This window comes from Rissa tridactyla, chromosome 3 (genome assembly GCF_028500815.1).
Source record: "Rissa tridactyla isolate bRisTri1 chromosome 3, bRisTri1.patW.cur.20221130, whole genome shotgun sequence".
NCBI lineage: Eukaryota > Metazoa > Chordata > Aves > Charadriiformes > Laridae > Rissa > Rissa tridactyla.
In genome coordinates, this window is record NC_071468.1 from 93,189,979 (window position 1) to 93,208,560 (window position 18,582).

The 18,582-nt window shown below is 41.8% G+C and overlaps 1 protein-coding gene across 2 annotated transcripts in view; it reads right to left on the reverse strand.

Annotated features, from left to right (window-relative positions):
- Window positions 1–18,582, reverse strand: part of KCNQ5 (potassium voltage-gated channel subfamily Q member 5) — a 303,149-nt gene that overhangs the window by 24,942 nt on the left and 259,625 nt on the right. The window contains exons 7-11 of one of the 2 annotated variants that reach the window (XM_054193768.1): window positions 17,880–17,975; window positions 14,511–14,605; window positions 12,963–12,989; window positions 9,850–9,906; window positions 4,091–4,311 (exon numbers count right to left, since the gene is read on the reverse strand). In XM_054193768.1, coding sequence (XP_054049743.1) covers window positions 4,091–4,311; window positions 9,850–9,906; window positions 12,963–12,989; window positions 14,511–14,605; window positions 17,880–17,975 — 496 coding nt within the window. The remainder of the gene's footprint in view (window positions 1–4,090; window positions 4,312–9,849; window positions 9,907–12,962; window positions 12,990–14,510; window positions 14,606–17,879; window positions 17,976–18,582) is intronic. The other variant, XM_054193769.1, reaches the window with a different exon arrangement.

Below are 18,582 nucleotides of genomic sequence, written 5' to 3' on the forward strand. Positions count from 1 at the left end.
CAGATTCCAGCCGCATCCTTTATCAGAACTCAGTCAGCCCCACAAAATCGCTGCGTTGACGATTTGCCTTAGATCATCCTTGTAAGCTAACAATTTCCTTTCCTTTCTGAACCCTCTACTTACATATTTGCTTCTTTGCTTTATTTTTACATGGAGTTCAGTGCACCTCACCTTCATAATGAGGTAATTCCTCCTCTGCCTGGGCTATTGGAAGAATGTTTGCAACCCCAAATCCCATATGAAGGAAAAATCAAGCTAATATGAGTATCTTTTCTTTTTGAAAGGGAATTTCATACCAAGAGGTTATTATTTTTTCATTATGTTGCTGATACAAAGTTTTGACACTGGACTGGATACCCAGTAGTATGTTGTCTCTGTCTGAAAGATCTCTTGCAAGTGTAATTTCTTCTCCCCCAAGCATGCTACAGAGACGTAAGAATCAGCAGAAGGACTAGATTTTCCAAGGGTATTGTTTTGTGCCCAGACTTTCATCTAGAACGGGTTGGCTTCTAGTTTGGCTGGAAGATCAGCACACTAAAATAATTAATCCTTTGGCCAGAGAATACCTCAAGGAGGAAACAGGAGGACCTGACAACTGAAAGATATTAATAAAATGCTGCAAATTCTGTTTTCATCTAGTGAAAAATGCAAGATGTTCTAAATGAAATACATCACATCCAGACCCTTTTCATTGAGTTGTCCAATGCAGAAAGCATATCCAACTACGAAACTGGTAACGCATCCCTCCAAAAAATAAAAAAACTAAAAAATAAAGGTTGATAGTGCTTGACTTTTCCTGCAATGTATAGGGTAAGGTAGCAAGGAGCTGCCTTTCAGCAATGAGCACGCTGGATGTCTCTCTGATGATACCAGTCCTAGAAGTAGCTGGACGAGGTCCCAGAGTGGAAACTTGGCATTTGCCTAAAAGCTGGAGACAATGGAAGCTGTTCCTCCTGCCGCGGATAAGAAATTGGTCATATCTATTGGCCCCAGTTCATAAGGGTGGACTAGTAGCTGGAAACCACTGACAAGGAAACAGGCCGCGCTCGCCCTGAGGAGGGGGAAGATCTTTAAGAGTTTAGGCTCAGCTACGAACGCTCTGTTGTTGTTATTATCTTTTGTCTACAGAAATACCCAAGGTGCCGTTTATGCCACCTTTTGCGTGAAAGGGAGACAATAGGAGGGAACACGCTCTTCTTGTGCAGATCATTGATGTTAATGACAATATGTACAGGACAAAATAGAGGACGTGCTGAGGAAATGTTTCTGTGACAAATGGGCTGATGAAAAACTAAATGGATGCTTAAGAGAGGTGCAGGCTGCAGGGCTAGAGCAGAAGTGAGCCGCTGATACCCCGGGAGTGTGCTCAACAAATTACTCTCTTAGCTCACTTCCAGGCACAGTGCAAGTTATGGGGGTTTAACCTATGAAATCACTGCTGGCGTGGTTTTGGGGAGATACTCGCGCTGTGTAAGTGATTATGTAGGAAGCCTAAATTAAGAGAGGGTAGCTTGAAGGCCACTCTGGTACCTAGGGCATTTCTCACTTCCCATTGCGGTGCAAGTGGCCTTCTCCCAGCTCCACGTCAGTGTGAGACCCAGGCCGTCATTCCATAGTCCCTGTGCCACAGCTGCTGTGGGACACGAGCCAGAGCTCGTGCCCCAGAATGGAGCGAGGAGCCGTGAGCAACCTGGATAGCAGCCTGGTGGCTGGTACACCCCAGCAGCTCACTGTAACGCAGCCAAATTCGGGATTTGTGCATCTGAGAGGTCTCTGCAGAGGAGGGCTAGCCTGGAAGGACGACCTTAGCAAACACTGTTGGTTTGCCTTGTTTGCCCTCCAGGAAATGTTTATTTACCCAGGCTCTTCCTGAAGAGATGAGCTGCGTAGGACGTCCTCAGCTGAGGGATGGGGCATTTCACTTCAATGGGTATTTTGCAACCGACATGTCTGTGATAACATGTGCGCTAAAAAGGAAGCAGACACCGAAATCGCACTTCTGTTTAATTAGTTTTACCACAATTGTTGGATGTAACATGCATGATTGCAATTGTAGAAAGAGTGCAAAGTTGTATCTTTTTACTTGGATCAAATGATTTATGTTGTACCTTTCCCATACAGCCAGGGTCACAGCCTCCTGTTGTAGCCGGTCAATTTGTTTCCCTTATTTTCTGTCTGGGGGTCCCACAGGAAAGCACAAAACATCCGTAAGTTGGGAAAAATGTGAATGGAGAAACCCAAACCTAAATCCTCTGGGGCAGCAGTACCCCCAGAGCTGTGTGAGTGCCCCTTTCAGTGCAGGACCCTTCTCTACAGGGGTTGGATTCATCCCGCGCTCTTGGCTCCTGCCTGTCCAGGGGCTGCTCTCACCACCTTTGGTGCTCCCAGGTTAGGGAAGTCACTGTCTCCATTTGGGCAAGTTTTTGTAAATGAACATATATGCCTTAAAAAAAAAAAGGTCTTTGCCCTAAACAGTGGCTAGTTCAATGCTCAGCAGGACCTTAGCTAGCAAATGGAGAGCAGAGAGGGGCAGCATCCCTTCCCATGGGGACGAAGTGTGCAGTAAAAGCTACGCTGCCGCCTGCTATGGGGTCAGCATGCCGTTTTCACAAAGATCCACTTCTTCATGCATTAGGAGTCCTTCTGACATCTAAAATACCCTTCAGAAAGCAATACATAAAAGCAATAACACTGGTTTTGTTTGCGAAGTCCACCTGCCTTACCGAACCGGATACAACCCTGTAAAACTTAAAGCACCAGTAGAATATCCCGTGGTGGCTGTACTCCCAGTGGAGGTGAGAGGGCATCTCCCAGCTCCTCAGCAAGCTCCTCTGCCTGGAGGGGACAGTGCCGTACAAGCTGTGCTTTCAGCTGGCCATGGTGTATGGCCCACCAGCGAGAGGCAGCGGGGTTTGGGCAGCAGCTGCTCCCAGCGCTGGGAGAGGAGCTGCAATGGCAGAGCTGCTGCAGCCAAACCCACGGGATGCATTCAGTCCACCTGCGATTTTCCATAGTGACGCCCTTTTCCACCAGTTCCTCCCTACGCACCACTGACACAAGATTTCTTACTAAAAAAAATAATCGTCTCGGTTGGAAGGGACCTTTAAAATCATTAAGTCCAACAGTTAACCTAACACTGCCAAACCCACCACTAAACCATGTCCCTCAGCACCACGTCTACCCATCTTTTAAATACCTACAGGTACCTCCATCATTGGCCAGTCTGGCCCAAACCATGACAGATGGTGATTCCACCACTTCCCCGGGCAGCCTGTTCCAATGTTTGATAACCCTTTTGGTGAAGAAATTTTTCCTAATATCCAAACTTAACCCCCCCCGGTGCAACTTGAGGCCATTTCCTCTTGTCCTATCGCTTGTTACTTGGGAGAAGAGACCGACCCCCACCTTGCTACACCCTCCTTTCAGGTAGTTGTAGAGAGTGACAAGGTCTCCCCTCGGCCTCCTTTTCTCCAGGCTGGACAACCCCAGTTCCCTCAGCCGCTCCTCATAAGACTTGTTCTCCAGACCCCTCACCAGCTTCATTGCCCTTCTATGGTCTCGCTCCAGCACCTCAATGTCTTTTTTGTGGTGAGGGGCCCAAAACTGGACACAGTGCTTGAGGTGGGGCCTCACCAGTTCCAAGTACAGGGGAACGATTGCTTCCCTAGTCCTACTCACCATGCTATTCCTGACACAAGCCAGAATTCCATTGGCCTTCTTGGCTACCTGGGCACACCGCTGGCTCATATTCAGCCGGCTGTTGACCAACACCCCCAGGTCCTTTTCTGCCAGGCAGCTCTCCAGCCGCTCTTCCCCAAGCCTGTAACGCTGCGTGGGGTTGTTGTGACCCAAGTGCAGGACCCGGCACTTGGCCTTGTTGAACCTCATACCATTGGCCACAGCCCATTGATCCAGCATGGATTGCTGGCATGCTCTTTGAAGCAGGCTATTGCTTTCTTGTGTCTCTGCCCTGAAATAACAATTCTTTCTGCTTTCCAAAGACGGGGTTGCATTCACAGTGCAGGTGTACGTGAGTGTGAGCCGGCATGGACCAGCGCATAATGGCAAACGAGGCATGAAAAACTCCTACCGTCAACCACGGGTTTGGGCTGGGAGCTCTTCAGCCGCAGTGAGGGCCTGAAGCGGGTTCGGTCATTAAAGCTCCAGCTCTTCTGGACTTTGGTGGGGCTGCCCTCGGTGGCAATGTCAGCACTTGGTGACCGGCGATCTCCAACTGAAGACTGCCTGTTCTTTATACTTTGACCTCGGGGGCTGGCCATCCGGACCCGCTCCTTAAAACTTAGCTTTTGACTGTGAAGAAGAGAAATTTATTGTATTTCATGGTTCCTCCGCTCCTTTTTTTTTTTTTTCTATTGCATGATATTAGGAAATAATTTCTAAAAATTCTCAATGGTATGAATCTGTTTCTTACACACTTTTGTTTTCATTGAATATATTTCATTTGCGAACGAAACTGATTTGATGTAATTGTTTTTTGTTAGAGGTATCATCAGTAGTGGTCTATTTTACAGTACAGAATAACCTTGTAAAGGAAATTAAAATTAACAAAGAGAAACAAATTTTGCCCAATTGTTACAGATCAATCTCTATTTTTTTTCCTTGACTTTTAAATAGATTTATTTTCATTTTAGTCAGCCCAGCTCAGTGCATTTCTGGCCATCTCTTCAGGTAAACAAGAACAAAATGTATTCTATTATTACTGCATGCCATGTAGTGTCATTTTGGTGTTTTTTTTCTTAAGCAGGCAAAAATACTGTTAGTATGTTCATGCTTTTTCAAGATGTGGCACTTCCAACATTTCATATGCATTGTTAGTGATCACCCATATCCAAAATTCCTTGTTACAGCACTTACTTGGACAAGACAAAACCAAAATTAACAGAGCATCCAAGAAACAGCACGATGACCAATTAATGGAAATGTAATGATACGCTGTGTGCTCACTGAAGTTGCTGCTGGAGATTAAGCTGGGAGCTGACTACCTGCAGGCGGTATTGGACAGGCACTTTAGGACAGGTACAAGAGCCCAGCCAAGCTCATGACTGCGACTGGTGGTTCAATGGTGGCCCTGTGGTCTTATAGTTGGCCAAGTGTAAGCTGATTTTTTTCCCTCCTGCGCTTGTAACCCTCCCCTCCACTCAGCTAAACGTGTCATAGGTAGATTTTCTACTTTCCAGTGCTTAAATTACCTTTGCTCATGTTCAAACGTATCTGATGAACATCCTGTGGTCACCGTGACTATCTGCCTATGCTTCTTCATTATTTAACATTTTTGCCTTTGCTTGCCTCTTCCTATAGCAGAAGGCACAAAGGGGAAACAGAAAGGAAGTCTGATACCAAGGTTTGGACACCTTGTTTTATCTACAAGATTAAGTTCAATCGCCTGTACAGGTGGTCCTGTTCTTGCAAGGGAAGAGATGATGGGAGCGATGCAGTAGCTGCTCATGGCATGATGTTACTGGGTCTTGCTTCCAGTCCTACTGCCTTGGTATAAGCTTTGGGGGTGCTTTTAAAACATCTATAGCAAAGACTGTCTACCTGCAAATTATATTGTATTTGAAGTTAGGACACTTTCTAGTACTCTCAAAGTCTTTGCATTTAACATCAGCATGCCCTTAAGATGTTTTCAACAGAAATGAATTCTGCAGCTAATTAACTAATGCTAACGTGGACTACGTGGTTCTCAGATGTTTAACCTACTGCACTCTGAAAATACAGTGTTAATGTGTAATTATATGAAATGGAAAGTAGTTACAAATTTCCGTGGCTGTGAAATGTTGAGATAATCAGACATCTTTGTCCATGCATGGCATAACATAGCATAGCATAGCGTTTCATTCTGGATACAAACATCACTGAGAGCAGAAAGGTTGCAGTTTGTAGCAGGCAAAGAACATGCTGGGAAGCTTATAATGAGATAATTTTCAAGAACACTAAAAAATGAGCACACCAATAGAAAGATTATTAAATAAATGTATTTCTATATGGCATGTTGAATCACTTGAAAGAATACCTTTACTATAATTTCTGAATGTAATCCCCTTCTTCCCTTGCCCAAAGCAAGCAATTGTTGAAATAAACACATCATGGTGCTAGAAATGTTATCCATTTCCATTGCAAACTCTTACCCAGACCTGCAGTACTGTGTGCGGTTGCATATGCAATACAAAAGACCCACAGAACCTACTATTAGAAAGAAAAGCGAGTTCTAAAATTTAATTTTCAATACAAATTGCATTTCAAGACTGAATGACATTTCAGCTCAGGAATCTTTTGCATTGTACTGCTTCATGAAAATATAAGCTATAAAATATTTATTAACCACATTATTGCATTGTCATACTATACAGCATGAGCAACAGAATCAAAATGGACTTCTTATAGATATTATTCCTAGGCATGTGTCCCCTGTGCTTCATTTAACTCCTCTTATGGCTCAACTTGTATTTGCTATCGAAGCATGAAGTATTTTTTTAGTTTTTAGAAATCTTTGAGTAAAAAAGTTTTTGGACAGTTTCTGTTGCACTAATTTAAATGAAAGGAAGATTGATAAAACAGCCATAGAAATGATCAGTATGGACTACATTCCCATTAACTCCAAGATAAAACTGAAAATAAAAAAAATGAAAAAAGCATACATGTTCTGTCGATTAATTTGTACTAATGAGAGCAATGGCTGCCTTTAAATGATTTGTACACATGGTTATTTCATTTATAAAAGCTGAATGGTACACAATGGCTACTTAACCTGAATATCTTTAGTTCTCCAAATCAAAGCAATGAGGCAATGGTGAAAGGAACAGTAGACACTTCATCTGTACTAGAGACATTTTTCAAAAGCGCAACACTGAGAATGAAAATATTAATTTAAAATGCAGACCTCGTACTTAAAAAAAATAATAAATCTGCTTTGTAGCAATGGCAATGTAATGGCATGCCAAGGGTCCATGCGGAGGATAGCTGCATCGTGAAGAGAAACGCAGCCCCTGAAGGAAGCGTGGTTTGGAAACTCTATTTTGCATCTTGAGAGTTTCTCCAAAGACACTGATTATAGCTGTTCTTCACTTCTTGGATACCTGTTCCTATTTTGAGACTGGTGGGAAATGTTCCTGAAGTCACTGGGTCCTACTCAGTGCAGGCATAAACTGTATGACTTGCAGCAGTGGAGAATTCATGCTTGGGAGAAGAAAGCTGCTGCCCTTGGGCACACGCTGCCATGGGGCTCTTCTATATATGATAAATAACAGATCATGAAGGAACAACTGAATTTTGGGGGCATCCTGACCAGGCTTTTTCCCACAGTGAAAGTCCCTTTCTTTATAGACTATATAGCATCTGGCTCTTGATTCTGCAATAGCGGTAGGGATGATGTTAGAGATACAGAGTGGAGATAATCTTATGCCCTTTCAAGCATCTTTGGGTACTCTGCACTTGAATTGGTAGCCAACTGAAGCCTTTAGGGCCCTTCACTCTGATTTAATGCTGGCTGGATTAGCACTGCCCAGTGCTGTGCTAAAAATCCTTCACCTCTTGCAGGACCTAGCCTGTTCTATTTTTCTCTCTCCCCTTTTCTCCTCTCTTTGTACACAATATCCAAAGGAAATCCCTTGAATTAATGTAAACCTGTTAATGGCCATTGGAAAGGCACATGTCCCTGTAAGTACTCCCAAACTTTAAGTTGAATATTGGTCCAAAAGGCAAAAACCATGAGAAAGAATCAGGAAAATGAAATTACACAAGTTCCTGAGTCAGACCTAAATGACAAGGATCTGAGAGAACCACAGCTGTCTCCTGTCATGTCTGCATTCCTTTAGATGTGTGTCTGTCCATCATTTCTTGTACCTTACGTGATTTATAGGTTATCCCAGTTGGTTTATATACATACTTGCTTCCTATTACTATCTTCCTTGGCAATGGTAATCTCTTTGGACCTATTGCTCCACTATTCTCGCAGGTTGCAAGTTGTGGAATGTATTCACGTTGATAACAGTGAAGCTTTGAAGCATCCTATAGTGGAGATCAATTATAACTGGCACCTGTAGGGAAAAAAGCAAGTGACTTCCCTCCTCTCTCTCTTGTTTTCCTTCCGGAAGGTCAGTTGTAGGATCTCACCACTCATTCCTCCTGTCAGTACATGCATGAGCCTTCACTTCCCTGGCATAGGGAACTAGCAAGCACTTTCTAGTTCCTACATCTTCGTTTTTAAATTCTGTCTTTTCCACCTTTGATTTATGAAGGAATAGATGTTTAGGGACACTAGAGGTCACTGTAGCTTCACTGCAGGGAACAAGAGTACTTCTCTGCTGGACCAAATGACTAGACTTGATCAGATTATGTTTAAATTGATAAATGCTTACGAATCTTTGCTTTTCTCTCCCATACTCACCACTCTGTCTGTCTTCCAAGGACTGTCTTACAATACTTCTTGGTTAACTGAGCGTCTCTCTGCCTCCCAGTCCCACTCCCCTATTTCCTTGCCTACCTCCCTGCATTTCTGGTCAAGTTTATCTTCTGCCCTGCTTCACTACCGGCAGCACTACTGCTTGCTACCATTTACGGTTTATTTTTCAGTTTTCATACTGACCCAGCTGGTGGAAGTGGGAATAGGAAGAAATTGAAATGAATCAGAAGTAACTGGAGCGCCTGAGGGTGAGGGAGAATGATTTGGATCTTGAGTCAAGACAGAAGCTAAAACTGCCAAAAATTATCACCCATGGAAAACAACAGCAAGCAAACGTATGTGCCAGTTTTCAGCAGTTTACTTCCAATAAATGCAGATGTTGATTCTTACCAAGCCTACAGACGACTTTACTGAGAATAAGCTAAATTGAACAAATACAAATGCAATGGATAGTACAGTGAGGCCTGAAGTTCAAACATTCAAGACTTCTCCACCAGTCTCATGCTAGGACCATGAACCCAAGAAATGTGGTGTTATATCTCATACCTTCAATGAGTAATAACGAGAATTTCAGGGACATAGTGTCTTAAAGTTCAATCATCAATCAGAAAAAAATAAGTGAAGTTCAGGGGTTTTGTGTATTTTTTCCTTTTTCAAAACAATTTCCAGATGAAGAGAAACTATTTTTTATCTCATTTTTCTATCATCAGTTTGTACTTCTATTGTCTTTTATGTTACTTTTAAAAAGTAAGAAAAAAATTGTAATAAGCTTGAGTTATAAATCAAGGGTTTCTTCCCATAAGATCCATCCATCTAGGAATTACCATTTTTGGTAAGAGACACAATTTCCACAGAATTCATCTGAGGCAGATGGTTGATTTCACATGCGTTCCTCTACTTTCCACTACAGGACGCAAGCACAGCTTCCACAGGCTGTGTCCAAGGGGATTCTTCTCAACAACTATTGCACGTTTTGAACGTTGGTATTGCCTAGCGTGTTATAGCTTAATATTCCCCACTAATTATTAGATGGAGAACTCAACTGCCATGGTTATAAAAATCCTCTTGGACTTGGGGAAATGTCTTTACCCAAATATTCCACCCTGTTTTTAGATCTCCGCAGGGTAATGCATTCCGAGTCTCAGGCAGAGAAGGGGAACTGGGCTTTGGCAAACCGCGGCGTGCTGCACACTGCAATCGTCCAACCAGACGAGTTTCAAAGAACTGGCATTATCGCCATTGTATTAACGTCATTGCAGGCAACAAGCAACAAGGGAATTACAAGCACTTAAAAATAAATAAATCAAGAAACCTCCTATGGAGAAGTAAGGAACTTTAAAGCACTGAGGAGGGGAAGTAAATGAATCATGCACCTGATGTTAGTTGGCATTCTCAAACACCATGTGAATAGGCAGGATGCTGAATACCTATGTTTCCGAGGGGTGTACATCCTGAAGAGCTTCTGTTTATTACTACAAAGCTTACTAGGAGTGAGGGGAGATAGAGGACCGTGTTACTATGCATTCCACTGGTAGGTAAGGGGTTAGGCTTTCCACCTCAAGTTAGATTCTGCATCACGGACGATTTCTTTTTCATACGGTGCATGCAGAGAGCTTACATTAAATCTACTTTTAGAAACAGATAGTATAGGAGGAGGAGAGAATTCAAGAGTAAATTTACTCAGAGGATGAGTTTTTCCCCCAAGCTCCTATACTGGCAAAACTCCTCCTTATTGCACCAGAGAGACTTGTCTGAATAGCCAATTCGTATTCAGGCTCACTAATCACAACACTAGACAACACAAAGGGTGACGTTCATCCTTTGCAGACACCCAATGCATGTCCTACACACAGCTTATGACGGCTTATGCTCTCAGGATGTTGTAAGATTCGTCAGTCTTGATCTAGTTTCTTGCACAGGAAGAATTTCAGCCATGTTGTATAATTGAACAGAAATAAATACTATTTGCGTTCAGTGTGTGCCTTTGTAGATACACAGAATTTAACATATAGACTTTTAAAATAACTTGCAGAACTCTAGAAATGATTTTTAGAAATATCTCATTTTCAGCATGGATACACCAGAGAGGTTGTCTACCATTACTTTTGATAAATAATTGGAATGCTTGTGTGTAATATTTTGAGAAATACAACGTACATATTTTTCTTAAAATCAGTAAGAAGCGACAACCTCATGAGCACAGCTCTCTCAACTCAAATGCACAGCAACATTGAGCTACCTAATGAAAGACTGTAGGTCTATACAGGACAAAATGCAAGAATTCATTTCTGTAAATATAAAAGTCATTTTGGTAGGGAAAAAAACCCCAATCAACTTTCACCTAAAGTAATAAAAGTTTTTCTCCACTGTTATTAGAATGGAGTACAGAGCAAAGAGCGTATTCAGAAAGCAATCCAATGCACTACTTGTGCAAACACGTCTCCATTTAAAGAGTGAAACAAGAAGCAGCTTACTTAGTTCACATAGCATCCCATGCAAGTCACTCAGCATTGCAGTAAGAAAGAAGTTAAACAGCGGAGGACAGTTATCTCGAAGTACGTTGCAGCAGTTTGCAATTACATTTTTACCACAAAAATCACATACAACACACATATTTTAAGTGATACAAACACACAGCAATATATGAGCATAAGAATGATAAACAGCCACTGACAAAACACACCTTTTCTAAAAGGCACTGAGTGGTCAGTAGGGTTTTTTACCGCAGACCAGGATCTCAGGAGATAACTAGTTCATTTTTATGCCCACACTAATTTGCAGCAGCGCACATATTAGTTGAGAGTTTCTGAAGGGACAAACATCTTCCATTCATTGAAAATAAAGTGAAAAAATCTGGCAAAATCATTGACTACTTTTAAAACCACAACAGTTATCACTAACATGGAGCATGTAATACAGTTTCGACACCTGGGGTTTTTTTTGCATCTAGCTTCTACTGATTCTAGGTAAATTTGTCTCTTTAAGTGCTCGCAGGTACAACCAGAAATAACCTCTCCCCTCTGCACAAATCACTGTTCTGGAGGTGCATACTTATTTACTGCCAACTTCAGTCTCGCCTTTAAAGAAGCTGAAGTCAATTTTAAATGTTGCTGTTGGAGGAGTAGGAAATATGGCTGGTGAGTGCAAAAAAGTTTCAATCAGGCTGTAATAATTTAATGAGACCAATATGTTGCTGGCAAGCCTATGGAGGTGATGTATACGAAAAGTCACAGAACAGACAGAGCAGGTGAAGTGCTCTTGAGGGACATCTCTGAGCAAACCCAGTCCCCTCGAGTTCCTGTGACGCTAACAGCAGTTACGTGAACATCGGGGAAAAGGATGGAGTCGGGTGCCGGAGGACCAGTCTGGAACAGGGAACAGGACGTGGGTAATTGATGTGAAGACTTTCCACCCCTGACTGAATAACCCAGAAGAGTTTGTGAACCACAGCACAACTCGGGGACGGTTGTATTTCAGGGGTTGACGTGTCACCAACATTTTTTTTCTTGGCTTTTCATTGTTTTCTGCTTGGAGGTAAACTCCACTGTTCTCTGACTGTGCTGATACCACAGTGCTGGCTGCCGAACGCCTGTAGACTCCCGTCCCTAATGAGTTTTGGAGGTAGTGTAATTTGTCTTGTAGCCGCCGAGTCCTTTCCCGTCCCTAAGGATTCGAGCTGTAAGTACGGCAAAGAGCAGCATTTCCTCTTACTGCCTTAGGGCTGTGCACCTCCAGGGCTTTATTTACCCAGCGAGGATAGCCCTGCCAAGCCTGCCACTGCGTGCTGTAGGCAGCTAGGTTGGGTGGAAGCCCCATCTGCCCTCCTAGTGGTGGGGCTTATTTAAGGAGAGATGCCAGGCTGCCTCCTCAGCCCAAACAGGGCCATGCCGGGGTGCAAACCTTGCAGCCGGGAGGAGGTGAGCCACCACAGCGGTGCTTTCCCCCCACCTGCCATGTGCCAAAATGCTCCTGAGGAGGGGACGGCAGGAAAAGGTTAGGCGACGTGGGGACGCAGCACTGAGGAAGCCTTGAGGATGCACCTGCAGGGCAGCACAGAACCTGGCCAAGGTGACATCCAACCAGCCCCGTCGGGGGATCCTCCCTGTGCGACAGGGGGCGGCGGGCTTGTTCACAAAGCCAAACTCAACTAGGTGCCTGTGACTCCCACTGCGATTCCTGGAAACCTTGAGTGTCGGGTTTATGGCAGAAGCCGGGGGCCGCGTCCTGGCCCAGGAGCTGGGTCCGTGGAGGCTGCTCCACTCGCTGCTCTGACGCTGTTCAAACTGAGCTCCCCCTCAAAGCTAAAACATGTGGCTAGAAAAGTAAAAAAATTGCCTAGTTTTTCCATACAAAAACTGGGACAAAGAAGCTAATTTCAGCAGCATTAATCTATCGATATGCGTTTAAAAAAAATGCAATTTTTGTTTATTATCGGTTAACAGTTACAGTTCATTGAACCTACTGTACAGAACCCGAGACATCTAAAAGCCATTAAGAAGCAGCGATTTCACAGATAAAAGAAACAAAAGAAACTACAAACCTGCTAGAAGCTTCCCCTTGTTCTTTTCTTCAGGTCAGGGAGTGGGAGGGAAAAACATACTTGTTATGCAGATAGTAATCACATTACTTAGTTACAGATGATGTTAGATATATGATAAACGTAAATGGATATGTTAATTAGTGTACAACACACACATTACATTGCAACCACGAAAACATTTAAGCAAGACTCGTAACTACAACGCTTCTGAAAAAGAAACTTTTCAGTTGTTTTAACACATGCAGAACATGCTTAGTACATACCACTGCAGACTGAGTTGGCAAAGCACTTAGGCAAAATGCATTGCTGACACATATATAACAGAAAGCTGTAGGCTCTTATTAGATAAAGTTATCTCTGGTGAATAAAAAGGTTTAATTTTAGGATAGCACAGCAATACGCTTATTTAAAATAACAATTAGATGCACTTTTGAGGGACAGTCATATTTTAGAACATTTTAGGTGGGACACAGCTTCACTATTTATGTAATTTTATATCCATCCATTTATACCAGTGTTGCCTTTAACCTGTTTGCATATGTCAAAAATCAATATCCCACGTAACTTTTAATGTAAAAGTTCCTTTTAGTTTGGAGCGTTTTGGAATTACTGTTATGGTAATGGATTACTTATGGCTCTGTTCTTGTCAACTCTCTGAAATTCAAAGATCAGCTTTGGGTAGCCAGCCAAACCTCTTTTTGGCTGAGCTTTTTGGCACATGATTACCTTTTTACTGTCATGTGGATGTTCATCACCCAGCTCTGAGAGAAACCACTAATTCTCTCGCGCCGTCTGCAATAACAAGTTAGGATGCTTGTCAGAGCTTTCCCATAAGGCTTTTAGCACTCTGCTTTTTTGATCTTTATCAAGTATCTTTTACTTCCTGATTTGTGCCCTGCATTGAATCAGTCAATTTACTACCTTCTGGTAAATCTTCTACTGAATTATTGAAGAGTCTTGGGCTGCCAGTGCTCTGTGAATTCTCACCCAAACTAGGACATCAAATATTTCCTGTCTGCAAACCGTGACATCAGGTCTTTTTAGTCGTCTTCTACTGGCTGGGGGTGTAACTGAGGATATAATTTGCCCTAAGGAAATACTGCATATATGAGAAGTTATGACGAAAAGGAGCAAATTCCCCAGTGCATTCACTTGCAGAGTACCACAAGGCTCTCTCCCCTTGCAAAGGTAGATCTGTAGCTACAGCCTGATATAGAGGCACAGGCACAGAAATACCATTAAATCAAGGAACAAGCTCTGCGTTGAACTTTTCCTCCTTAGAGATAATTTGGAACTGGGTGAAACATTAACCTTGATATATGAGTGGTTTTTTGCAAAAACGCTTCTAATGCCTGGCCTCAGGTCAATGGCAATGATTTGTATTTGTCCCACTGTCCTAGGCTTCTAGTACTAGTGATCTGATTTGTTAGTTGAAATTTTTAATGAGAGGACTTAAGAAGACGAAACAAGACGAAACAGACAAGTAGTAATTCTCTATAAGCTCGAACAGACATCGATAACAGCACCAGCTGCCATATTTGTACCTACTTTGTAGGGCTGCAGGTATGCAAGGCCTTCAAATGAGGCTTCCAGGTAGCAATGGAAACCGATTTCTCATCAGCCGCATAACTACGCCATACACACTACGTGCAGGATATATGGTAAAAAAAGAAAAAAACAAGGCAAGAGGGAGCAGGGGATGAAACAAAAAATTGAAAAGCAGATTAGTAACCAATACAAGTCATGGCTTTCTTTTATCATTCATAGCACTGATACATGCCTGAGGGGAGGAAGAATACTTTCATAATATCGCCAGGTGGCTGTCAGGTTTGTTCGGCTGGCGTCAGTAGAATAAAACCGCCAAGAAGCCTGGTATGGGGAAACAATAGAAAAGCACAAAGGATCCAAGAACATGAAGTGACAATGCCACCGCACTGATTACGGAGAGAGGGGATTTTGCTCAGATCGGGATGCGCTCTGTTAGGTTGATTAAGGAAATACCAGTAAAAACCTACCAAAACTCTTGTGAATCACACTTTACAGGGTAAAGTAAGAGTTATTGGCTTTGTGGAAGCACCAGAAGATATTCAGTACATAAAGGTGCTCAAAAAAGCATTGCAGTGATTTATTTGTGACAAGTCCATAGGGGACACCCACACAAACTGGCAGTCTGAGGTAACGAAAGTGTCGTAATACATTTTGTAGATGATAATGAAAACCAGACAAAAAGCATTTAGAAGAAAAGTGACGTATTCTCTGTGGTCTGAAACACTGCTAAATGTTTAAAAACATGAAATAAATCATTTCAAAGGTGAGTGAACAAAGCATAGCACTGAAAACGTATTCGCCGTTTGGATTTATAACTGCATGTAGATAGTAAGGCAGATCCTCCGTTCTGCAACCTGGAACAGCTTCCCTGATGTCAACATAACTATATTAATTTGTACTAGCTGAGTATCTGCGCTTCCTGTATATTGTCAACCATTAAATGTCATCCAGGTGTTCTCGTAGAGAGTCTAATAACCTGTGTTTTCCTACTGCGTATCTCTCAGAAATACATCTAGTCTTCATTTACAGATGGAGAACCTGTCACTCACTTTGTAAATTGTTCCACTGGCTGATCATTCTCATTGTCAAAAATCTGTGCATTGTTTTTACTTTGAAAGTCTTTGGTTTTGTCTTATAGCCAGAGGTATTTGTTACGTTTCTGTCTGCTACATTAAATAGTCCTCTAGGTTCCAGTATTTCCTCTCTGGACTTTTATGCTCAAATAATATTCACACTGAATACTTCTTATAATCTAAAGAAACTGAGAAAAGTATACCCATATGAAACATTTCATTTTTCTATAGCGATACCTTAGCTATCTTTAAGTCAGGTAAAGGCTCCAGCAGACAGTATATCTATGGCAACAGAGGAGTTAGCACAGACTAATTCTACAGAGTAACTGATTAGAAAATAGACATTATTCTGATAAACTAGAGCACACTGATTTCCATGGTAGCGCATTATCAAATCCTCAACAGGCAATTTAAAAAAGCCCAGGCACTTTTACAGTAGACAATGATACGCAGTTTAGACACATCCTGAATGTGAAATTTTCTCCAGTCCTGGACTCATTTTTTCCAATGTTTTCTTTGTTTTTTCCAGTTTTCCAGGCTAATTTATGAACCGTAGATGCTGAGTTGATATGTGGCGTGTTAGTAACAGCGTCACCATCCACAGTGGTAATATCAGCCTCCTCCTACTTGTTACCTTTCTGGTTCTGTATCTAAGGACTGTATCAAAACAGCTGGAGTAACACTGGGAACTTGTATGAAGCTCTTGACCCTTCTTTACCACTCTTTCTCCTCTGTGTTTCTCATCCTTCGTCAAGTCCTTTCCATAGTCACTAATACTAACATAGAAACCTCTTGTAATAGTCTGAATTAATCGTTTCTAGTTCAAGTTTTGTATTTGGTGTATTAAGACATTTGGTAGGGATCATTCCACCCTGTAATGTCACCCAGATCATCCTCGGGTTCATTCCTGTGTGCCTGCCCTCATCTTTCCTATTCTGCCAGGCCTTGTGCTATTGGCAAATATCTCCATCAGCAATTTTATAATTATTTCCAGACCACTGAAAATGCTGAACATGAAAATGAACATGTAAATGCTGAAGAGCCTTCATCATGGGATCCCACCACAAATATCTTCCTTTCACAACGATTTTGCCCATTGAGAGTCACTTTCTGAAAACGGTCAGTTAGCTGCTCTTAATCTATTTAGCATGCTGTCTTACTAATACTTTGGTTGAACTATCATACAATAATAAGAGCTACATCCAAACCCTAAATCTATTGTGTGTTTCCTCTGGCAAACAAACTTGTAAGAAACAGTTTAGAATATATGTGCTAGAAAATATCTCATTCATTCATTCTACAGTGCAATAGATACAAAAGGAGTGCAATTATACTTATTAATTAATCTAATAAATATACAATCTCAAGTATTTAGTATCTAATAATCATTGAACAGTAAGAATGGAAAACATTTATTAACTTTAAGAATGCTTCAGAGACAGTCTGGCATCTATCCTGAACTTACCACGGAACTCTGGTATATTAACATTCAGCTTCTTTATTTGGATTTATTATTTCAGAATTAAAAAAACAGTGTAAGTGACACACATAAAACACTGAGGATCCCAAGCAAATAAACTAGGTTGCTAGAAGATTATTTCTCCCCTCTTTTTTTTCAGTCCATCAAGTAGAGTAAAGCTTGGTGCAAAATCATTCTTAGAGGTTTTTCTCATTTCTAACTAGGAATGTAAGTTAAGGAAAAAACCCATGTGAAACAGCTCTTTAACAATTATCATGCCACTTCTGTTAAAAAATAATCTTTCTAAATCGTTGATCTGCACCATTACATCAATATTGGAGCTGAAACCACTTCAGACAATTTCAGACATTTTGGAATTGCTAGCGCCTACATTTCCAGCTTTTGAATTGACCAATAGTGAAAGCAATTCTCTGGGCAGGACACTTTTCACTTTCACCAAGTATATCATTCATTGGAGCACTCTAAACCCTATAGTAGATGAAAAGTAGCGTAATATAGGCAAGAGTGCTGTGCTGTCAGTTGGGTTGTCTAGGGATCAATTCTGTTTTTCCAGGTAATTTGCTAACTTCAGGCATGCAATTGACAACCTCTGCTTGGTTTCTTCAGCATGGATAGAAGAACTCAAAAACCACACATAGAAATGCCATATACACAATTATGGCAACACACGGTAATCGCTGAATAAACTTATTTCATGAACCTAACCAATCTGTTAAACCTTATTTCCACAAAAACTTCCAAATTGAAATAATAAAACTTGCTCCAATATGTACTTTAAGTCACCTCTTGTTATCTTTTCACTGATTTCATAGTTACCTGAATTAGACTGGCGGCTGGATTCCTTCTTTTCTCAAAGTGTTTCTGACGATGCTGTTCCTGCACTTTTAACGCAAATCCTGAGCCAAGGATGCCCTGCAATACAGTACGCCGTTTATCATTATGTAGGTAGTTTTTTCAACAAATATACACAACCAACTACAGAGGTTTTGTGAAGATGTTATGCCATATGATTTCTTCAGGTAACACGTTTATGACAGTATAGGACGGTATAAGGCTTAACAACGGTGCCCATTCGTGGTGAGGCCAGAGACTCCTTACTTAAGAGATAACATCTGTGGTGCTACCAGCGACCGCTCATCTCAACCATTGCTCGGGGTTGCGCTACACTATGTTCCTGCAGCTCTAAGGGCCACGGATATATAGCTATATATAAAACATCAGGCAGGAAGATCCAGAGGAATTTAAGGCAGGAGTGATGAAATGACCAGCTGCCAAATATGCCATATATATATGGGCTTCAAAGTCTGTATCTTCAGTGCTTATCATAACTTTTGATTTTAGAAAATGCCTTGCTTTACAGATTAAGACCATTTCTTCTCACTTTCCCATCTAAGTAGTCCCCATTGTTCACTCTATAGGCTATGAAAAAAAGCTGACGATGAAACGTCTCCCCTTTTGGCTTTTTTATGTTCGAATAAGGAAGACAAATTTGACTGCTGCTGAACAACAGATTGAGAAT